We start from the raw sequence: 24,398 nt of genomic DNA on the forward strand, positions 1-24,398 counted from the left end.
TAATAAGACATGCGTGCCTATTGTAACCCATCTAGATGATGCTACTGAGAAAGACCTGGCGGACCTGGTCTCTGAGATGGAGATGATGAAAATGATTGGAAAGCATAAGAACATCATAAACTTGCTGGGTGCATGCACTCAGGGGGGTAAGTGACGTTCAGGAACATAAGGGCCTCAATTTTGTCACTAGTAATGAAAGGACCTGGTGCAGGTCATTAGGTTGGCCCAGAGTCACTAATGGGTGAAAGAGAAAGAACGCCCTGCAGGACATGAGAGGAGTTCAATGGCCGCCGGCACTAAACTGTAAATACATGTAGCTTTCTGAATAGTATGGGGACTCCTGCAGTCTTCCAGTTTTTCCCTGGTCCTGTTATTAGCATACATGTTCATTAGCGAGGAGAGCGCCTGTCTGCCTTTTACAAGTACATAGTAGTTACTTGTTAGTGAACAACCCAGTTATTAGACACCTTGCATTCAGCTTAAATGGTGCATGTGTGTGTATATGTATGTGTGTGTGTGTGTGTGTGTGTATATATATATATATATATATATATATATATATATAATGTGTATAATGTGTGTGTATATACACTCACTGGCCACTTTATTAGGTACACCATGCTAGTAACGGGTTGGACCCCCTTTTGCCTTCAGAACTGCCTGAATTCTTCGTGGCAGAGATTCAACAAGGTGCTGGAAGCATTCCTCAGAGATTTTGGACCATATTGACATGATGGCATCACACAGTTGGCGCAGATTTGTCGGCTGCACATCCCTGATGCGAATCTCCCGTTCCACCACATCCCAAAGATGCTCTATTGGATTGAGATCTGGTGACTGAGGAGGCCATTTGAGTACAGTGAACTCATTGTCATGTTCAAGAAACCAATCTGAGATGATTCGAGCTTTATGACATGGTGCATTATCCTGCTGAAAGTAGCCATCAGATGCCTGTTCTCAGCTGAGAGGAGTGGTACCCAGTGTGGTCTTCTGCTGCTGTAGCCCATCTGCCTCAAAGTTCGACGCACTGTGCGTTCAGAGATGCTCTTCTGCCTACCTTGGTTGTAACGGGTGGCAATTTGAGTCACTGTTGCCTTTCTATCAGCTCGAACCAGTATGCCCATTCTCCTCTGACCTCTGGCATCAACAAGGCATTTCCGGCCACAGAACTGCCGCTCACTGGATTTTTTTTCTTTTTCGGACCATTCTCTGTAAACCCTAGAGATGGTTGTGCGTGAAAATCCCAGTAGATCAGCAGTTTCTGAAATACTCAGACCAGCCCTTCTGGCACCAACAATCATGCCACGTTCAAAGGCACTCAAATCACCTTTCTTCCCCATACTGATGCTCGGTTTGAACTGCAGGAGATTGTCTTGACCATGTCTACATGCCTAAATGCACTGAGTTGCCGCCATGTGATTGGCTGATTAGAAATTAAGTCTTAACACACAGTTGGACAGGTGTACCTAATAAAGTGGCCAGTGAGTGTATGTGTATATATAATGTGTGTGCGTGTGGTGTATGTATGTGTATAAATGTGTGTGTGTGTGCGCGCATGTCCACACATTTGATGGAAATTATGTGAAATAAAGACTCAGTTTTTCAGCTACATCGGTGAGTGCTGCATATTTCTTCTTTTTTTGCTTCACAATGATGGTAATGTGTGCAAACTTGTGAAGTGCTGCGGAATATGTTAGTGCTATATAAAAATAAAGATTATTATGTGTATAAAAATACTGTGTGTGTGTGTGTATGTGTGTGTGTGTGTATATATATATATATATATATATATATATATATATATATAATGTGTGTGTGTATATGTTGCATGCGTGTATGTATAATATGTTTAATTTTGTGTGTGTGTGAATATAGCACATATATAATGTGTGTATATGTTGCATGTGTGTATGTATAATATATATAATTTTGTGTGTGTGAATATAGCACATATATAATGTGTGTATGCATCCTACTGACTCAACAATGCTATGTATTTGCAGGTACCCTGTATGTAATCGTAGAATATGCTGCTAAGGGGAACCTGCGAGAATACCTCCGGGCCCGTCGACCGATCGAGATGGAATACTCGTATGACATTAATAGGGTACCCGGAGAGCAGATGACTTTCAAAGACTTGGTCTCATGCACTTATCAGCTGGCCAGGGGCATGGAATACCTGGCATCCCAGAAGGTATAATAAAGGGAGATAGCTGCGCTGGGCGTACTCTCTTTTCATGGCTCCTCAGTTTTGTATTAGGAGACTGCTGGCAGAGGACAGTTATTACTTTTAATAACGTGTAATTGTCGTCTGTTAGGCAGACTGTATATCTCTGCGCTTAGTCATAAATGACTGGTGTTTCAGCCCTAGTTGCAAAATAAATTCTACATTAAAGGGATATTCCCATTGTCAGGATAGAAAGTGACATTTTTGAGGCATCGTGTATGCAGAAATGGGTGTGCATGTGCGACTTTCTCCACTTCTGTAGAAGTTGCAAAGAACTGTAATAAAAGTGAATGACGAAGGCCATCCATGCACGATGGGGTGAGACATGGATGTGCCATAGATATGTCAGTATCCCTTTAAGAGTTGTGTTCCAATTAATTTCCTTATTCAGCTAGTTGTAGAATAGTGGGGGATATGACTTCATTACCATATAGACTCCCACCCATCTGGTAATTCTGCCGTGTGTTCTTTCCTTCTCCATAGTGTATACATCGGGACCTTGCTGCTAGGAACGTGCTGGTGACGGAGAGCAATGTCATGAAGATTGCTGACTTTGGGCTGGCAAGAGATGTGAACAATATAGATTATTATAAGAAAACAACAAATGTAAGTTGTGCAGGAGGAAAAAAGTGTTTCCACAATGTTCCTTGTGATGAAAGGGTTTCTGGGATTCTGATATTGATTACCATAGGCTAAGAAGATCAGATTTGTAGGGGTCTAACATCAGTAATCCCTATCAGTTGATAGGCGAGAACCTCGTTCCCTTTATTGTTACCAAACACCGTGTCTTACATTTCCCTGTCCTGCAGCTCTTTTTAGCTTAGTAATATACAAGTCAATACGAGGAACATTCACAAGAAAATGCATAAAACTCTGCCTGGTAAGCAATGAAGCGGATGTAGTGGTTGCCATAGCTTCGCGGCCTCTTAGTCAGCTCATGCTGCAGGGCGCTCCCTACTGATCTGGTGTTATACCATGTGTCTGGTCACTGGAGGTCACACAAAGAAGAACAGTATATGGTCCCTTTGCAACCCAAGAGCTCATCATAATGCACAATTCCACTTACTTTGGTGGTTAGAAATGGGCCCCTGTACCCCTAGGGCCCCTCTGCTGCCTCACCGGTTGCTCCAATGATGTATCCGCCCCTGTGTCCAGTTCCACAAGGGTGCCGATGTTGTCAAATCTACACATACTTCCGGGGATGTGATCACACTTGGTATCGTTCACATGGCCTGATTAATTGAATATACCCCTGCGGAAAAGTAAGTTGCCCTGGACAAAACTTTTTAATGGCCTCCCCTGAGGATAGGTCCCAGAGAACCCCTTTGAGAATGGAACTTGGGTTCTGTCCACTCTACCTTCATGCAAGGTATGAAGGATTACACGTGGGCTGCCCGGTGGCTCAGTGATTAGCACTGTACTCTATATAGGGCAGCACGGTGACTCAGTGATTAGCGCTGGGATCCTAGGTTCAAATTTCACCCAAGGACAACATCTTGAAGGAGTTTGTATGTTCTCCCCATGTTTTATGTGGGTTTCCTCCAGGTTCTCCGGTTTAATCCCACTTTCCAAAGACATACTGATAGGGAATCTAGATTGTGTGTCCCAATGGGGACAGTGATGAAAGTATCTGTAAAGTCATGTGGAATTAATGGCATTATATAAGTTAAAATAATATTTAGAAGTGGTTTAAGAATAAACATTTATTTGTCCTTTGGTTTCTGGTGCTGCAGGGTTGCAGACTGTGCTGTTCTTGATGTCACAAATGACATAACTGGACACCTGATGGGATTGATGTGGACACAACCTTTGAACCACCGACAGCAATGATTATTATATTCTTCATTACCTTCCATAGTAAATTGTTTTTCTTTTCTCACCCAGGGCCGACTTCCTGTAAAATGGATGGCACCTGAAGCACTTTTTGATCGGGTTTACACTCATCAGAGCGATGTGTAAGTTGTGACATGGCTTCTATCCATCTGGCTGTAGTATTTTATACTCCCGTGGATGTCGACAAGTGATGGTTCACACTAGATCAGTCTCAGGCACTTCTAGTAGGATAACAATTTGAGGGAAAATTACAACATATATATTTTTTATATTGGAAGATCTGAGCAATGTGGCATTTACCTGACTGATCAAGGAATGCTTAAAGCAAATCTGTCACCAAATTACACAATAAACACTGTATACTTTACTCAATTGGCCTTAGACCTGATGAGGCTGGTGTGCTTACTTCAAACATCATGTATAATGTTTTTGTTAAAGCTTTACCTTGACTCTAAAATGCTCATTTTTTTCATACCAAAACACTTAAAAAGGATTACACAGTTATTCTAGCACAGAATTTAAGAGTTAGCACACCAGCCTCATCAGATATCAATTTAATAATATCTTTAAAATGAAAGTTTGTATCCTTCTAATGGTAGTAACTCATCTGGGAATGTTCTCTGGGGGGAGCGTTACACAGGGGCAAAGGAGACAACTGTCAGTTTTACATAATGGGAGATTGGAAAGGCTATGGCATGACAGTGTGCATGATGAGTTAACTCCATCACAGGTTTCTATCAGAAAGGCACTCTCGATGTATGGAGGCTCGACACCCAGTACGCATACAGCTCATATGGGCTCAGCAAAATGAATACATTGAGGTTTTTAACGCTTCCGCCTTCTGGAGACCGGCGTGAACATGAACTGACTATTATGTTTAATTAAGGTATTTTTCCTTTTGTTTCTAGCTGGTCATTTGGTGTGTTAATGTGGGAGATTTTCACCCTGGGAGGTTCTCCATATCCAGGAATTCCTGTTGAGGAACTCTTCAAACTACTGAAAGAGGGTCATCGAATGGACAAACCAGCCAACTGCACCAATGAACTGTGAGTGGTGGTGTGATAAGAAAATGCCCCAGGTTCTAGTAATTTATCATTGGGTTCCCGCTTCATCTGACAAGAATTACTGACGTAGATTATATCAAAATCTATCTTACTGTGACACTTGGAGCTTTTTCCATTACAGCACTGTTTTTTTTTTTTTTTTTTTTTTGCAGACCTGACTTTGATTATGATGATCTAATTATACCTCTTATGATATCAATTATTCATAAAGTAATTAGGGTAGCACCATTTCTCTTTGATCCTATGTTTTGGCCAGGAAGCAATGGTGTCCAGGAGGTCAGTGACCTCCTCGGAGATCAGATGTCTTTTGGCAACTTTCGTCCATGGGGCCATCACTTCTCAACTAATAAAACCCATGTGCTGTTCTTGCTGGTGACTAGTAGATTAACTGACTTAGGTAAAGTAGTAACATGTAGTGTCATGGGTAGCTTATCCACTATCTAAATTTTTGCAAATTTCAGGCATCAGAGGTAATTCTCACAATCTTCATTAAACATTCCGTGCATACAGGGCATTTGCATAGTCCTTATTACTCAAAAGAAGTCCTTCAGAAATCAGTGACAAAGGTCTAGGACTAGGTTTTGAAAATTTTCCATTTTTTTGGGGTTGTATAGACCATTTATCATCTGCACCTGCTATGTATTAGGCTGGGTTCACTTTACGTTTAGGCATTCCATTAGACGGACTGCATTACACCGCGGTATAACACAGTCAGGTAATGCTACCATTCAGCCCAATTGTCAGGCGCATCGCGACGCATGCCATAAAGCGGCACGCGTTCACGATGTGCCGTCATTCACTGATGGAGCCCCGGACACGGGCTGCAGCATCTGAGGCTCCGTCACCGCTAGCGCAGTCGAATAATCTGTGCTAGCACAGATGATTTATATGCGCTAGCGGTTATAGCATAAAGCGATCGCGTTATGCTATACCGTTAACGCAGCCCGTCAACGCTATGCGTTGAACGGGCTGCTTAACGTAATGTGAACCTAGCCTTATTTGGAGGCAATTCTCACCAAGTAGTATCTGACACTACATGCATTATACTGCCTACCGATTTCCAATCTACTGAACCAGTAGTGCGGTCTACTCTTCTATCCAGGGGTGTAACGGCGATGTTTGCAGTCTCACCATGGATGTTAAACCATGGAGAGCTTAAAAGGTGAACTGAGGCTTGTATGGAAGAACTAATACTAGTAAAGACATATGATTGTCAGGAGCCCTGTTGGTGATTTTGCCCTGGATCTTACGAGCTAAAACCCATGCCCTTCTCCTCAAGATTATTGTAAAATAGGGATGAAAAAGAGACTTAATTGGGAGCTGAGGTCATAGCTACAGACTGGAGATCAATATTTCTAACTCGTAGATTGCAATCAACCATTGCAGGTAGGGTCTCGCATGGACGTCTGCCTCCATAATGTACAGAGACGATATTACTCTTGTATTCAGTTTCGTGCCTGAGAAAGAATCTAGCCAAGAAGTCGCTTAAACATTTCCCCATGTGGTTTTGAAAAGTTTCTTTTTATCTTTCAGTGCTGTCAGTCTGTCTTTTAGTAAATCATCCTGATTAATGATGGTTGTTAAGCCGAAAGCCACAGATACATCTGCTGTATCGGTCTTCTTTGTATATCATTTTACTAAACTTTTGTTGGCTCAGTGATTAGCTTCTCCTAATACATTACCATCCTTGGCACATGCGGATAATTTATTGGTCTTAGGATGTATAATATATCCATGCGGAGTGTGCGTTGTCTGACTTCCAGACTTCACAATGGTGCACCCTCTTCTCCATAGGTACATGATGATGAGGGACTGTTGGCATGCCATTCCTTCCCATAGGCCTACTTTCAAACAGCTGGTGGAGGATTTGGACCGAATACTCACGTTAACCAGTACCGAGGTCAGTAGAAAGGAGATACAGTGAAACCTCATGAAAAGATCATAACCGGACCTTGCTACATCAGATTTTCTGTTCCATTGTACTCTATGAATACTGGCCATCATCTTCAAGAAAAATATAATTTTGGGTGGTCATCTTAATAAGGTTTCACTATTTGTTAGAATATGTTTTGTAAATTATAAGCATATTAATGGAATTTTCCATTCCCCCTTTACAGGAGTACCTCGACCTCAGTGTCCCTTTGGAGCAATATTCTCCGAGTTTCCCTGACTCCTCGTGTTCTGCTTCCTCATCCGGTGATGATTCTGTTTTTTCTCCCGACCCCATGCCACATGAACCCTGCCTCCCCAAAATCCAAAATGTAAATGGCAGCGTAAATACATGAGGCACCTTGCGTTCTGCAGTTCGGCTCTAAGGAGCACTACCAATAGCACTGACTCATTCTGCAGAACGCCAAAGCATGTGGACCTTTCTGTGAAAGTGGACACACGTGGTGGGAAGAGGACGCAGGAGCAGAATCCACTGTTTTTCTCTTGCAAATTCCATGGGCGTGCAACAGCTGGTAAGATGCGTGAACCCCAAGTGAATAGTGAACGCATAGAGACAACAGGAAGAATGTGCCTGGTTTGAAGCTACATCAGGCATGGCAAAGCCAGCTACGCAGTTGCTCCCCGATGGATTTCTATGGACTCAAGGCTGATACACTTATTTCCCTGCCTTTCTTGTTAATTTTGTAATATTATGAGAAAATATATTCCAGCACCCTAGCCCCTTCCATCCCTTCACCAGAGCACATATGCAGCATTATCGCTGTTTGGATATAAATGTAAATATATTCAATATATGTACAAATATATAAATATATATTATATTTACAATGAATTATTTTTTTGTATTGATTTAATAAAAAACTAATTAAAAAAAAAAAGAGAAAAGAAATCTTTCTGTGCTAGACAGGAGCGCACCAGTTTTGTGCCATGCTCCTTTTCTAGCAAAGAATGCATGGACAGAATAGATATCTGGGGTTTCGAATTCCTTGTTTTTAAAATATATACAAAATTTGCAAATGCCCTTTCCCCTCCCGTCACAGTAAAAACAGGTCAGTGGATGTTCTAAAAATGTAAGTAAAACAGGGTCAACTTTTCTTATATTTCGCTATGGGCCCTGAGAATTCCACAAGCCGTTCCAGAGATCTAAGGACTTTGTGCCAGTGGTTGACTTGGCGTAAAAAACAACAACCCAACTATGTTGAACACTATGAGATCTAAAGATTAAAGGCCTTATTGTAATAAAAAGATTTTTATGATATTTATGCTATAAATAGAAAGGAATGGATCTTTCTTTAAAGAATAAAAATGTCTATTTGTTTCTTTTCAATGCAAATTAAATGTACTTTGTGAATAACGGCGGACAAGACCGAGGATATGTTTAGTTTGTAAATAAAGAGACCAGTTGCTACTCTATGATTTTAGTTTTTACCGTGTTTTTACCAGTGGTTTGTGAATGGAAATGTGGAACATCTAGACATATAGATTGTGATAACACATTAATCTCGTCACCCTAAATCATGAATCGACCCTTCTTTAATGCACACCTAATGGATGCTGCACAGAGGGTCCATAGCCTTAAGCAATGAAGACCTTTCCACTGGCACAACCCTTTAGTTGGACCATGGACCACATGTGAGGCTACTGATGTCAGAATTTTGTTGTGTCAAGCTCACCTCTCTGAGAAATGCATGAAATAAAGTTCTTATGTAAAAACTTGTTTTGGTCGTGAGAACAAACTTATGTATGGTAATTATTTAGTCTAGTTTGAGTTTTACACTGTGAAAGACCTTAAATATTGATTTTTCCCAAATATTTTTTTTTTGCCTCTTAGTTGCTGTATTACAGTGTTTTCCATCTTCCTACTAAGACAGTCATCGAAAAGGAAATTAGACTTAGGCTGGGGTCACACTTGCGAGAAACTTGCACGAGTCTCGCGTCTCAATACCAGGCACTGCCGCCAGCACTCTGGACCGGAGTGTGCGGCTGCATGTATTTCTATGCAGCTGAGTGCTCTGGTCCAAGTCCCGGCGGCACTGCCAGGTATTGAGATGCGAGACTCGTGCGAGTTTCTCGCAAGTGTGATCCCGGCCTTAAAGGGAATCTGTCAGTAGGATCAACTCTCCTAAGACTTATACATCATCATGTAGATCATAGAAAGTTAAAATGATTCCTTGATATCTGCAATCCGTTGTCTTAGTCCAGAGAAATAGGTTTTTCTTAATATGTAAATGAGTTAAGTTCTATGGGCAGGACATAGATCTCCCTGAGAATCTGCCTCCTCAGCTTATCGTAAATGACGTGGGGCATTATCAGTGTGAGACATGTAGGTCAGGAGAGCAGACTGTCATTACATGTCTCACACTGGTGGTATCTTCTCCATTTCATTTAAAATAAGCTCTGGAGGCAGATCCTCGGGGAGATCTATGATCCACCCATAGATCCTAACAACTCATTTACATATTGGGGGACCTCTTGACTTTCCCTCGACAGTTGATGTCACCAGACAGAAGGGTCGGGCGGTTGCATTCTAAACTTCCCATCTTTTGTTTTCAGGGAAGATAAGCCTCTGTTAGAGATATCTGAAAATGCATTTTTTAAGTTTTCTCTTGGTTATATCACCAATATATTCCATAATTATCATCACTTATATCCGTGTCTGTCCACTATGGGGCTTACAGTCAAATCTGATAAGCAGCTAAATAATCTACCAATTTTTTAGACAGAGGAAAACTAGGCAGAGATGGAGACTCTCCAGATACGGTATGTTTATTTTTATTGTATTCCTCTTGCATATACAGGGTCCACATATTCCACAGCACTTTACAGACCTCATCACTCCTTGTCCCCATGGGGCTTACTATCTAATTTTCCTAACGGTATGTCTTTGGAGTGTGGGACAAAACTTGAGAACCCAGAGGAAACCCTTGCAAATTTCAGGGGAACATATAAACTCATTGCAGATGTTGTCCTTGGTGGGATTTGAGCCCTGGACCCCAGTATATGGTAAGACAACAGTGCTAATCACTAGGTTCTGTTTTGTGATCTTAGGAATACAAAACATAAAGGAAGGGAATAAACTAAAGAGAACCATAAACATTAGCCAATTATTGACCATAACTCTGTATGTACCTCCTAATAGAGAGGTGTTATAATTCTGCTTGTGCGGACGCGTCATCATTTTAGTATCACCGATTAGCTGTGATGAAGAAATCCACAAGGCTTGATTGCAACATGCACCTAAGAAGAATTTTTTTGCTTCTATTTCTATTCGACTCCATGAATCTGCACTATGTGCTCTTAGCCTGCTGTTCGCCCATCTTCCTGAAAATAGCAATTTAATACTAAGGTACTGAAAATATTATACTAGAGACCCATTAGCTCTCTGTGTATTGCCATATAGCATATAGGTCACAATCACAGACCCTTACAAAGATGTCATGTCCCACCTTTATAACTCTTCTCTTGTGTTAAAAGGATCATAGACAAGAGATGTGTAAAGCAGCATTCCAAGATTTTAGTGTAATTGCAGGGTGGGAGACCTTTAGTGGGATTCATGATGGGATAAACGATGCTTACTTTACTGCAAATTTATTTTGTTAAAGGGACTCTGTCAGCATAGAATGACTGACTGTTCAAACAATACACCGGCTCTCTGTGCACCTTTTGTGTGGCCGAATTATTCAGTGCACCTTCCCACCTACTTTTTTTTCCACCTATCTCTACCTTACCATGATTCCTATAAAGCCAGAGAAGGGCAGAGATCGATGGAAGATAAGTAGGCAGAGGAAGGTGCTCTGAACTAGTCTGCCATGCCAATTGTGCACTTGTGGTACCCCTGTAGGTAACAGCAGGTTTGCAGGATGCAGTGACGAGACGCGAGACTGGTTGAACTTTGAAAAGCAAACTTTTTTATAATTTAAAGCCGCTAGGGCTATATTAAGCAACCAAAAAGGGATAACAGTTGTCCTCGCAGGAACTCAGTACAACCAAACACTATTTGGAAAGAACACGACTAACCCGGCCGAGTCCGGTTACTATGGGACCAAGGTATGGTCATCTACGGGTCCTTATACTCTATAATCTCACTTATCTGTCCTGACGTCCCTCGGCGTCTCTGTGGAAGCTGCGTTGCTGATGAAGCTGCTTTAGCGTCTTTGATAAGGATGCTTTGGCATCTTTGATGAGGCTGCCTTGGCGTCGCAGCCGCTGGGCCCAGCTGCTGAAGATTTGGAGTAGTTTTCGGGTGCCCTAGCGCCCAGGAGGAGTTAGGCCACAACAGGCCCTGATGGAGTCCTGAGATCAAGTAACCCCCTGTTGTAACAGCGGGGTTGCGCTTGTTAGCGAGTTCAATGGGACTCCTGTCCCCAAGCAGAGTTGTGTCGCAGTGCTCAAGAGTGGCGGTTTACTGGCCGTGCGCACAGCCTGGGGCTGTGTGCAGAGTGGCTCTGTTGACGAGAACAGGCCCCAACTGCCGATTGCAGCGTGGTGAAGGCGGCTGTGAGCGGTGATAGACAGGCCGCAACCACGGGCTGACGTGACCCGGCAGCGTCTGCGGGTGGCAGCGGGCAGGCCGCAACCGCGGGCTGAAGGGGGATGGCAGCAGCCGGGAGAGGGAGCGGACAGGCCGTGGAGGGCTCGAGCTCAGCGGTAACGGCCAAGGATGACCGGGGGCAGATCGTAACCAGGGATTGGGGTGAAGAGATAGTCCCCTGTTGGTAAGCTTGGCGCCTCTTTACTGAGGGCCATTGCGTATCTACCCTCTGTTGCTGGTCTCTTCTCTGAACTGTCAGTGTCCTTCCCGCTCACTCACGCCCCCTCCGCCTCCTGTTCTGTGTCTGACGTATCACCAACTGACTCCTCTGCGCGCTCCCTGCCCCTTTTATACTCGCCCCTCCCCTTGCTGTCCTGTCACTCTCAACAGTCCACTCTTCTCCTCTGTTCCCCGGGTACTGTGTCCTTAGGAACTCAGATGGCGGTCCCCTTGGTTCCGGCCTGGACACTCTGTGGGGGTCCTCCTCCCTACACCCCTGAGGGTTCAGTCACCACAGAGGTACTGCACCTCACCCAGAGGTGTGCTATCCCACTTCCTAGGTAAGGTGGAGGTACCTATCAGTACTCAAACACCTGCACCCAACACACACCATATAGCAGCAGAGCACCCTGGATGGACCCTATGGGAGGAGGATCTCAACCCTGTCTGGGTAGTAAAGGGTGTTGGGAGGTGGGTGGATCTTGTAGGTTCAGAGCGGGAGAGTAGGTTTTCTAGTTAGGACAGTCTTCCTGTAGGGGAAGAAGTGGACGGACATGAATGGAGCAGCTCTTAGAGGAGTTGCTGAGAGGGGAGAGGCAGAAGGAAGCTCCCTGAAGGAGCGGATCCTAGAGGCATGGAACAGTGACCATACTGCCCGTGGGGCTCGTTCAACGCTGACTAAGGTTGGGTGGAGGGATGGGGTCGCAGTGGGGTACTGGCCCCCTAGCCTAGTGGAGATATAATCTGACTCGGCTAGAAAGCCGGAGGTAGAGGCACCTTTAGCTACCTCAGCCACAAGCCACAGTTATCTTTGCCGGAAAGACAGCCAAAAGGGAGCAAGGGAACACGGCGAGGACGCTACCCGACAAGGTCCACCGCTGCTGGTCTGGGACACTGACTGTGAGGTGTTGGGACGGAAGAGGTGAGAAATCAACACAGTGAGACGGCCAGGAAAGGCACGTACTAAAGGGAGTTATGGAAAGGTGTTCTCCATCCACTTGGGAGTTGACTGGGCCCCTCACCTGGAGGAAGCAGCACCAAGCGGGCACGTGAATGCAACTGAACTGTGAGTAAAGATTTGGAACTGCACCCAGCTGTGTCCTCTGAATTCTTTCTGCAACATCTACTCAGCACTGCTACATCTACCATCACCTTCTACATCTTACATCTGCCCTGGAACTAAGCTCTGCCTGTGGAGAGCTATACCAACTCTGCTGCATCACCACCAGTCCCAAAAGGATCTGCTCTGCAGTGCTGGTCACCTCTGACCAGAAACCACAGGTGGCATCAGGAACACTTTACAAACTCTTTATTTTTCCCCTGTAAATAATCCCCTTTTATTGGACTCCCAGGGCCACGGACTGGGTCACTGCTGCTGTGACACTTTCCCTTTAAGAAGCGGCCCGGTACTGAGTATCCCCACAGCCCTAGGGGGCGATTCACACTGATGCAGATAAAAAGGGCCCCGGTGCATCACCTTTTTCAGTACAATTGCTCTGTCTATAAAACAAGCTGATTTGGAGATGGATGTTGGTCCCTTACTTCTACGATCTCTGAGGTTGCACCAATGAAATGTACACCTCTGCACTGAGCGCATGTGCTTGGTTTGAACAGTCATTTTATGCTTGCAGATTCCATTTAAGCATACAAATTCTATGTCACTAACGTGGGACATGGACATGTCCATTAAGCTCATTTTCACCTGCATTGAACTCCTATAAAAGCTGCCATTGCCTTACAGTATAAATACTATCCAGCTTTAGGGTGTGCCAAACTAGGCAAATACCCAGGGCCTTAGATTCTTATGGAGATCCCTAGGATCACCCTGAATTTTAACATTTAAGAATAAGTAGTTAATAAGAACTCTTAAATCTACAATTAATTTGCTCATTGAGCCATCAGTGAGTGGGGTCTATTTTACTAATTGCCTAAGACATTATCTTCTATGAACCAGGCCAGAATACAGTGTACATAATAGGTTTACTGGGTGGAGTCCACTTCAAATTGTAGACATCATACATGTTTTATTGTAAACCTAAAGAGATGAATTGGAATATAAGTTGGTGTGCATGCAAAAAAGCCATCCCACCACTTCAAGGTGACCCTATTCGGGATGGTTCTAACCTCTAGTATTAAGGGTATGTGCAAACGTTGCGGATTCTGCTGCGGATCCGCAGCGGATTTGGCCCTGCGGATCCGCAGAAGTTTCTGCTGCATTCTACAGTACCTTTATAGTCAATGGAAATGGAAAAATGCAGTGCACATGCTGCGGATTTTTCCGCGCGGTTTCAGCATGTCAATTCTTTGTGCAGAAGCCGTTGCGGTTTGACACCTGCTCCATCACCAGGTGTCAAAATGCAGGGGAAAACCACAGGCTATTCCACACTAAATCCGCAGGTAAAACGCAGGTCATTTGACCTGTGGATTTATCCAAATCCGCAGCACAATCCGCAACGTGTGCACTCACCCTAAAACGTTATCATATTATTATTATTATTATTTATTATTATAGCGCCATTTATTCCATGGCGCTTTACATGTGAGGAGGGGTATACATAATACATGCAAGAACAGTAATCTTAATACAAGTCACGACTGGTACAGGATGAGAGAGGACCCTGCCCATGAGGGCTCACAATCTACAACGGGATGGGTGAGGATACAGTAGGTTGAGGGTAGAGCTGGTCGTGCAGCGGTTTGGTGGATCGGTGGTTACTGCAAGTTGTAGGCTTGTCGGAAAAGGTAGGTCTTCAAGTTCTTTTTGAAGGTTTCCATGGTAGGCGAGAGTCTGAAATGTTGTGGTAGAGAGTTCCAGAGTAGAGGGGATGCGCGGGAGAAATCTTGTATACGATTGTGGGAAGAGGAGATCTTGTGAGGATCGGAGGTTTCGTGCAGGTAAGTACCGAGAGACTAGGTCACAGATGTACGGAGGACTCAGGTTGTGCATGGCTTTGTATGTCAGGGTTAATGTTCTGAACTGGAGTCTTTGGGTAATGGGGAGCCAGTACAGGGATTGACAGAGGGGAGAGGCCGGGGAATAGCGGGGGGACAGGTGGATTAGTCAGGCAGCAGAGTTAAGAATAGATTGGAGGTGTGCGAGAGTGTTAGAGGGGAGGCCACAGAGCAGGAGGTTGCAGTAGTCAAGGCAGGAGATGACGAGGGCATGGACTAGGGTTTTTGCAGATTCTTGGTTGAGGAATGTACGGATCCGTGAAATATTTTTGAGTTGAAGTCGGCAGGAAGCGGAAAGGGCTTGGATATGTGGTTTGAAAGAGAGATCAGTGTCAAGTATAACCCCGAAGCAGCGAGCTTGTGGGACTGGAGAGAGTGGGCAGCCGTTTACTCTAATGGATAGGTCCGTTGGGGGGGTTACGTGAGATGGGCGAAAGATGATTAATTCTGTTTTGTCCATATTAAGTTTTAGAAATCTAGCGGAGAAGAAGGATGAAATAGCAGACAGACATTGAGGGATTCTGTTTAGTAGGGAGGTGATATCTGGTCCAGAGATGTAGATCTGTGTGTCATCAGCATAGAGATGATACTGAAAGCCATGAGCTGTCCAGGGCCGAAGGTGTAAACGGAGAAGAGAAGGGGCCCTAGGACTGAACCTTGCGGGACTCCGACGGATAGGGGGCGCGGTGAGGTGGTGTGCGAATGGGAGACGCTGAATGTTCGGTCTGCTAGGTATGACGCAATCCAAGATAGGGCCAAGTCTGTGATACCAAGAGATGAGAGGGTCTGTAGTAATAGGGAATGGTCCACTGTGTCAAAGGCAGAGGACAGGTCCAGGAGGAGGAGGACAGAGTAGTGTCGCTTGTCCTTGGCGGCTAGTAGGTCATTGGTGACCTTAGTTAGGGCAGTTTCAGTGGAGTGGTGTGGCCGGAAGCCGGATTGCAAGTGGTCAAGGAGGGAGCAAGAAGAGAGGTGGGAGGATAGTTCAAGATGGATGTGTTGTTCCAGTAGTTTTGAGGCATAGGGGAGAAGTGATATAGGGCTATAGCTAGATACAAAGGATGGGTCAAGAGAGGGCTTTTTGAGGATAGGTGTGATTGAGGCATGTTTAAAGCTTGAGGGGAAAACACCAGTTGTTAGTGATAGGTTGAAGAGATGGGTTAGGGTTGGGATGAAGACTGTGGTGAGGTTTGGGATGAAGTGGGATGGGATCGGGTCAAGTGCACAGGTAGTGAGATGTGATTTTGAGAGTAGAGTGGAGAGTCGATCTTCTGTAATGGTGGAGAAGTTGGTTTTGGGGGAGGAGGGCAGGGCAGGTAGGAGGAAGGGCACTGGAGGTTGTTGACCAAAACTGTCTCTGATGTTATCAATCTTCTCCTTGAAAAATGAGGTAAAGTCTTCAGCTGAGATGAGTGGAGAGGGAGGAGGTGCTGGGGGGCAGAGGAGAGAATTGAAGATGTTGAATAACTGTTTAGGGTTGTGAGACAGGGAGGATATGAGAGATGAGAAGTAGGTTTGTTTTGCTGCAGCGAGTGTGGCCTTGAAAGTAGTGAGGGACTGTTTGAATGTGATGAAGTCCTCTTTGGAGTGGGATTTTTTCCATCTCCGCTCAGCAGCCCTGGAAACCCACCTCAGTTCTTTGGTCAGACTGGTGTGCCAGGGCTGTCTGTTGATTTTGCGAGTTTTGGTATGTTTGAGAGGGGCAACTGATTCCAAAGCTACAGCAATTGCGGTGTTATATAGAGCGGCAGCGGCATCCACATTGTGTAGGGAACTTATGTCTGTAAGAGGGAGGAGGGATTCAGACAGTGAGTGTAGATCGAGGTGTTGAAGATTTCTGTGAGGGGGCGCGAGTTTTTGAGGTGGTGATTGTGGACCTGAGGAGGAGAGGGAAGAGAATGTAAGTAGGTTGTGGTCAGAGAGAGGAAGATGTGAGTTAGAGAGGCTAGATAGGGAGCAGAGGCGGGTGAAGATGCGGTCTAGTGTGTGGCCATCTTTGTGAGTGGCTGCAGAAGACCATTGAGTGAGGCCGAAGGAGGAGGTGAGAGATAGAAGTTTAGTGGCAGCTGAGAGGGAAGTGTCAATGGGGATGTTGAAGTCGCCCAAGATGATAGTGGGGATATCAGTGGAAAGGAAATGCAGTAGCCAGGTGGTGAAGTGGTCAAAGAAGGTGGTGGCTGACCCTGGAGGGCGGTATATGACAGCTAGTTAGAGGTTGGAGGGGGAGTAGATGCGCACAGAGTGCACCTCGAAGGAAGGGAGGGTAACAGAGGGCGGCAGTGGGATTGAGGTGAAGGAGCAGTTATCTGACAGGAAAAAACCAACTCCTCCACCATGCTTGCAGCTGGGGCGGGGGGTGTTCGAAAGGTGGAATCTACCATATGAGAGTGCAGCAGGAGAGACTGTGTCAGAGGAGGTGAGCCAGGTTTCGGTGATGGTGAGGAAGGAAAGTTTGTTAGTAATAAAAAGATCACGGATGAAAGAAAGTTTGTTGCAGACAGAGCGAGCGTTCCACAGAGCTCCTATTAGTGGGACTGGGGAAGCTGGGGCTGGGCGAATGTGTATAAGGTTGGAGTGGTTACGGAAAGTTGTGATTGGGTGTGGATGGGAGGTAGAAATGACTGTGGGAATGTGGTGAGGAGGACCAGGATTTGGAGAGATATCGCCAGCAGTGAGGAGGAGCAGGAGAGGGCATGAGGGGGCTGTCTGTGTTTGGAGACAGAGGATTGTATGTTGAGGAACAGATCTGAGGAAGAGGCGAGGTGGATTGGAAGGATTGAAGAAGAGATGAACAGTTCCTTACTAGGTGTAGGGATTAGTGGGGTTATCAGAAAGTGAAGGATTATGGGGGTTAGAGTGGAAACAAACAAAAACATTGTTTACAGTGACTCTTTCCAGTTACCTTCTGTTCCCTTATGGTTCAATTCTGGATTAATTCATATTTTCATATCATCACACACTTCTAGGATACACACTGCATACTAAAGTCTTGGCAGACTTGTGCTATGCAATATATGTGCTACAAAGTGCATTCAGGTGTGAAGCTGAGAGGAATGGTCTGTGCTCCTCTTGGTCAGATAATTAAGAGTGGACCAGATGCATCTGATCATATGTCAAGTTATGCAATGTGAATAAGTACTGAGAAGGACTGAGACCTGGACACCCAGCCATGGGAAACTATATGATTGTAATGTCCAGCTCAAGGAAAAGGGAGGCCACACCCTTATTTGCACACAGTGCAAAAAACCTAAAAAAACCCCATAAAGAAATGAATTGGGATATAAGTTGATGCGCATGCAGGCATATGTTCACACTGGCCACTAAACAGACTAAAACTAAGGTAAAACAAAATAAGTAAATACCTTGCGGTAAATAAATAAATAACTATACTGTATGAAGATAATATTGTGCACTTGACATATTTTTGATCACAAAAAGCATAAAAAACATAAAAGCCATCCCACCACGTCAAGGTGACCCTTTTTAATACTTGTAATATTTCTATATATTTATATAAAGTATAATAATACTAGAGGTTTTAATATTCGAGGCTAGGACCATCCCGAATAAGGTTACCTTGACATGGTGCGATGGCTTTTACGTTTTTTATTTTTTTTTATTTTCATGCACTATTGCTATTACTTACTGCAAGGCATTTGCTTATTTTGCTTTTATCTAAGGTTTTGTATAATTTAATTGTAAAGCGCTGAGGAATATGTTGGTGCTCTATAAATATAATTAATATGTTAACATGTCAATTGCTTCAGAACTGAGCCTCAAACTTTTAATCTATTGCATGGTTGCTCTGTCCACATATCTTTTTGCTTATTATTTTTCTGGCATCTTGGTAGATGAACGAGATAACTGTTGGCTCTGATCCTTCATCTTATTTCTCTGCCATTTATTACTAGATGGTGATGCAAGCCTAAGGCTCAATGTGTTCATACCCCCCATTGTTCTTCATGGAGCCTCTCCCTCCCTACAGACCCAGCACGTTTACTCCCAGCAACTTCGAAGACAAGAGAAGAAAATGAGGATTTATGGAATCGCTTCTAGGTTTCTGCAGGGAGGGAGAGCAGCACTCAGCTTGTCTCGACACGCTCGCCTGGCAGCTAACTAGTACTCTGTTCAATCCAATTTAAAACTATCTGCGAGATCAACAAGTATAGGTATGTGCGCACTATTGCTTCCCCACTCTACTCACATTCATTGCGTTATTTTAAGGGGCATTCCATAGTTATAAATTTTCACTTTCAGAAGTATTTTTTAAGTTTTTTCAGTTTTCAATAATGATTTGCAAAAGCCGGAACAATTCAAAATTGCTGTCTTCGGCCCATTCCTTTTCCAACCATGCTGTGAAAAGGCGTGGGCCAGACTAGTCTATTGCAGAGCATGTGCAGAACTAAGTAATAAAGTCTTTCATACATGTGTGCTAAATAATATATGTATGCTCGTGTATGGTAATATAGTTTGGTCTGGAATCATATGTGTAATTGTTGTAATACCATCATCTTGTCTATAGGGAGCAGTATAGAATGAAGAGAAAATTGGGTGGCTCACTCCCCCTGCCTGCACCTTGATTTACTGCCTGCTCAGCACTTATACATTGCTGTGCAGACTGTCGGGGAGTGATTACAGTGCATTCACTGTATAGAATGGGGTGAATTATAGCTTTTTGCACCACCCTAATGACTGCAAGCAAAAAGTTGCAGGGATAATATAACTTAATTTTCTCCTTGTAGCTGCGCTCCTGTAAGCCTGCCAGATATGATTTAAATGTTAATTACCTACAGATTACCACTATACCTGCAAGTAAATAGAATTTTTGTAGGGGTCAAGTATTTTTTAATGTACTTTATGGGAGTTGTCAAAGTATATTGCAAATAGACATTACAAACATATCTACAGAGTGACTGCAGACTTGTGACTCTTCACATCAGCCATACAGTGAGCTGTGAGGATTTTCCGCTTCCGACGGAGAGAGCAACAGGCGCGTGACTGCAAATATGTGATTTGCATACATGCGGTCATTTGCCGATTAGCTGTTCACAGCCTTGTCTGATGCAAGTATATTCAGGGAAGCCGGATGAAATCTAGTCGTAATGTGGACGGAAGTATGCAAACCTCATACTTGTGGTCACATGACTGCCCACTTTTGACGCCATTGAATCCTCTCAGCACGCAGTTCACGTGATGTGAGGATTCACAAATCTGCCGTCTAATGGAGTGACTTCAGACTTGTAGCTTAAAGGGGTTGTCCGGGCTTTTCACATAATCTCAGTGCATATCTTCTGTGGCCAGTATGCACGGTTTCCAAGATATGATCTCTTGCTTCTATGAACAACGTCCAGGGGGTGTGTGTTCTGGCATTGAAATGAGAACTGGTAGTTTCCTCCTACTCTACTAAAAACATGCCCTCTATAGCAACAACCCCACCCTCCATAGCAACAGGCCCTCCCCGACCACATGAACAAGCCCTCCTCACACAGTAACAAATCCTCCCCCTCTAGCAGCCTCAGTGCAGAGAGCAGCTGCTCCTCCTCCAGACACACGCTGAACAGTGATCTATGGAAAGTGAAACTAGTGAGGAGGAAACGACCAGTTCTCATTTCAATGCCAGAACACCTCCCCTTGGACGTTTTTCTTACAAGCAAGAGATGATATCTAGCAAACCCTGTAAACTGGCCACAGAAGGTAAATTACTTATTGTCAACATTCTGCAGCCCAGATATGCACTGAGATTATGTGAAATAATTGTTCTTTTGGTCTTTGTTGAGCTGGTATATATCAGTACACTTTTTCTTCAACTGTCTGCGTTTTATCTATTAGTATTAGTATTGTGCAAAAAATATATAGTTGTGTGAAAGCGTTTTCCCCCTTCCTTATTTCCTATTCTTTTGCATGTCTGTCACACTTAAATGTTTAAGATCACCAAACAAATTTCAATATTAGACAAAAATAACACAAGTAATCACAAAATGCCATTTTAAAATGGAGGTCTTTATTTTTATGGAAAATAAATCCAAACCTACAGGGCCCTGTGTGAACAAGTGATTGCCCCCTAAACCTAATAACAGATTGGGCCACCCTTGGCAGCAACAACTGCAATCATGCATTTGCGATAACTGGCAACCAGTCTTCTACAATGCTCTCGGGGAATTTTGTCCCACTCATCTTTGTAGAATTGTTGTAATTCAACCACATTTGGGGATTTCCAAGCATGAACCACCTTTTTAAGGTGATGCCACAGCAACTCAATCAGATTAAGGTCAGGACTTTGACTAGGCCGCTCCAAAGTCTTAATTTTGTTTTTTGTAAGCCATTCAGAGATGGACTTGCTGGTGTGTTTTGGATCATTGTCCTGCTGCATAACCCAAGTGTGCTTTAGCTTGAGGTCACAGATTGCCGGACAATGTCCATTGGAATTTTTTGGTAGACAGGAGAATTCATGGTTCCATTTACAACACCAAGTCTTTCAGGTCCTGAAGCAGCCATCACACCATCATATTTTACTATTGGTATGAGGTTCATTTTCTGAAATGTGTTACTTGTATGCCAGATGTAATGGGACATTCACCTTCCAAAAAGTTAAACTTTTGTCTTGTCAGTCCACAGAGTATTCTCTCAAAATTTGTGGGTATTATCAAGATGTTTTCTGGCAAAATTGAGATGAGCCTTTATGTTCTTATTGCTCAGCAATGGTTTTCGTCTTGGAACTCTGCCATGCAGGCCTTTTTTCCCAGTCTCTTTCTTTTGGTGGAGTCAAGAACACTGACCTTAACTGAGGCAAATGAGTCCTGCAGTTCTTTGGATACTGTTGTGGGGTCTTTTGTGATGTCTTGGATGAGTCTTTGCTGCTCTCTTGGGGTAATTTTGGTTGGACACCCACTTCTGGGAAGGTTCACCACTATTCCATGTTTTTGCCATTTGTGGATAATGGCTCTCACTGTGGTTCGCTGGAGTCCAGAAGCTTTAGAAATGGATTTGTAATTTTTTTCAGACTGATAAATTTCAATTAGTTTGTTTCTTATTTGCTCTGGAATTTCTTTGCATCACTTCATGATGTCTAGCTTTCGAGGATCTTTTGGCCTACTTCACTTTGCCAGGCAGGTTCTGTTTAAGTGATTTCGTGACTGAGAACAGATGTGGCAGTAATCAGGCCTGTGTGTGACTAGGGAATTTGAACTCCACTTCTCAAAGAACAACAATTAATTTGTTTTAAGTGGGGGCAATCACTTTTCACACAGGGCCCTGTAGGTTTGGATTTCGTTTTCCCTTAATAAAATTACCTTCATTTAAAAAGCTGCATTTTGTGATTACTTGTGTTATTTTTGTCCAATATTTAAATTTGTTTGGTTATCTGAAACATTTAAGTGCGACAAACATGCAAAAGAATAGGATATTAGGAAGGGGGCAAACACTTTTTAAGTCAGTGTAACATTGAAAAAAAAAATCAATGATGAACAAGGGTTTTAGTCTCTAAACACTATAAAGTAAATAGTACAATCATGATAATATCCCCCAGATATTATATATGCACAAATGAGACAGAATAGCAATGTCTATAGGTAGAGGTCTGCATGTAACATGGTATAAGAACTACTCAGTAAAAGTACAGAAAGGCCACATGCAAGTTTTGAATGGGAGAGAAAATGCACCCAAAGGGCCATCTTACCCATAGTACCCCATGTGGAAATGAGCAAAGGTACTATGACTAAGATGGGCCTTTAGGTGTATACTCTCTCCCATTCAAAACTTACATGTGGTCTACCTGTACTTTCAATTAGTCATCCATACAGTTTTACATGTTGTGCATAAAATTATGGTGCGTAAGCCTTGCAATATGGGATGGAACTGGTGCTAATGATGCAAGCAGATGCCAAGAACATAGAGCAGGTGTGACTATGCCAGTTGCTGGAGCACAAGAAACACGCCCATTCACCACAAATAGCTTTCTGTCCCATTTTCCAGGGAGACCACTTCTGAATCCACACCAGTGTGAACAGATGGTCAGTTGGATAGCAGATAATGCTTCCAACATGCCTGCCAGCACCACCCAGTCTTCCACATCGTACAGTCTCACCAGCCAACAGTCTGGATCACTTAATCCTCTCTCTGATCCTCCTTCCTCCTATCTTGCCGAGTTCCAGGAGACCAGTGATCCAACACTAGGACACTCCGAGGAACTTTTTACATCATTTCTTGATTGTGGCCTGTCACCCTGCATGTTCCAAAAGGTACAGGATAAGATGCTGTGTAGTGATGCACAAAACTTAGAGTAGTTACAGTCACAAGAAGATGACGGTGGGGAATGGCAAATTTTGTCTAAGGAGGTAAATGATGATGAGATACAGTTGCCGATTAGCCAGGTTGTTGTTAAGTCACATAAGGATTCATTAAGATCATTGTATTTTAGGTCATTCATATCATGTTCTGTCCATATAAAATAGACAACACATTAACCAATAAAAAGCTCTGTGCAAGTACACATAGTCCACAAAATCACAGCATGCACTATTCTGGTCCATTTTGTTGATCAGAATAATATATGAAATAGGCAGCTTCTGCATGTGTCCGTGATGGTTAATTTGTGGACATGACTGGCTCGATTTTAACAACAGTTGTCTGAACCAAACCTATATCAACATTACTAGTGAAGATAAGAAACGTCGTAATAAAGTTTATTGCAGAAAAATGCCTTTTCTCCACCAGACCCGTCTCCTGCTGTAATCATTCAGAAAACTAGCTGCTATGATATTTCCATACACTACACTCAAGGAGAAGAGGAGTTACTGATATTGCTTTCCCTATCTCTTACAAGCACAGAAGCAGCAGCATTACACATTAGTAATAAGCATTGTAGCTGTGATTCCAGCACTGGGTTGAGGCCATAGAACACTCACTACAAGCTTCCGCAGCTTTGAGAAATGGATTGGGAAAAATCAACTCTAAAAACAACAAGAAAAGAATTGTTTCCTGGCATAGAACTTATTGAAAAGCTCATTCGATTTTTACACCTCAAAACAAAGCCTTGTGATGCTAGTCTCCAGGACAAATGTCCTTCCTGTCAATTATCCAGTCCTCCCCCCTGAACATGTTTTGAAAAATGCCTGGTGGAAGGAATAAAGTAATGACTGTGCAAACAAAAGGCTGCAAAAAACAAAATCAGGAAAAAAAAACTCTTCCAAAACCGCTTCAGGAAAATAAAATCTTCTCCATAAACTCCTCGGAAGGTATGTTCACACCAGGAGCTTTTGCTACATTTTTCCTTGCACGTTTTTGCTGCGGAAAAATCACAAAATTTTACAAGATTTCTGAAATCTCATTCACACTCTGCTTTTTTTCTCTTGCAGATTTGAATCATCAAATCATTTTTTTTAAATCTGCAGCATGACAATTCTTTCAGTGTTTTTGTAGCACTTGTCACCCATTCAAAAAGGCAAGCAAAAATTCATGTATTTTACATAGCGTTTTCCCAGCCATCACTTTGGTTTTTGCACCAGAAAAGAAAAGCAAAAAACGCCACGTGTGAACTGAACTGACCCAAAGGAGAATTTCTTGAAGTGGTTTCTGCTCAAGACACTTTTTTGGACACCTTAGAAAACCCCTAGTTGTACCTTCT

At 43.4% G+C, this 24,398-nt stretch overlaps 1 protein-coding gene across 6 annotated transcripts in view; it reads left to right on the forward strand.

Annotated features, from left to right (window-relative positions):
- The window catches only part of FGFR2 (fibroblast growth factor receptor 2), a 107,835-nt gene extending 99,348 nt beyond the window's left edge, over positions 1-8,487 (forward strand). For all 6 annotated transcript variants that reach the window (XM_073546615.1, XM_073546613.1, XM_073546611.1 and 3 more), the window contains 7 exons: positions 36-146; positions 2,004-2,194; positions 2,711-2,833; positions 4,112-4,182; positions 4,969-5,106; positions 6,919-7,024; positions 7,242-8,487. In XM_073546615.1, coding sequence (XP_073402716.1) covers positions 36-146; positions 2,004-2,194; positions 2,711-2,833; positions 4,112-4,182; positions 4,969-5,106; positions 6,919-7,024; positions 7,242-7,409 — 908 coding nt within the window. In that variant the 3' untranslated portion in view covers positions 7,410-8,487. The remainder of the gene's footprint in view (positions 1-35; positions 147-2,003; positions 2,195-2,710; positions 2,834-4,111; positions 4,183-4,968; positions 5,107-6,918; positions 7,025-7,241) is intronic.
- The last annotated feature ends 15,911 nt before the right edge of the window (positions 8,488-24,398 follow it).

The sequence above is a fragment of the Dendrobates tinctorius genome, unplaced genomic scaffold (genome assembly GCF_039654945.1).
Source record: "Dendrobates tinctorius isolate UK_male_01 unplaced genomic scaffold, ASM3965494v1 ptg000149l, whole genome shotgun sequence".
Lineage (NCBI taxonomy): Eukaryota > Metazoa > Chordata > Amphibia > Anura > Dendrobatidae > Dendrobates > Dendrobates tinctorius.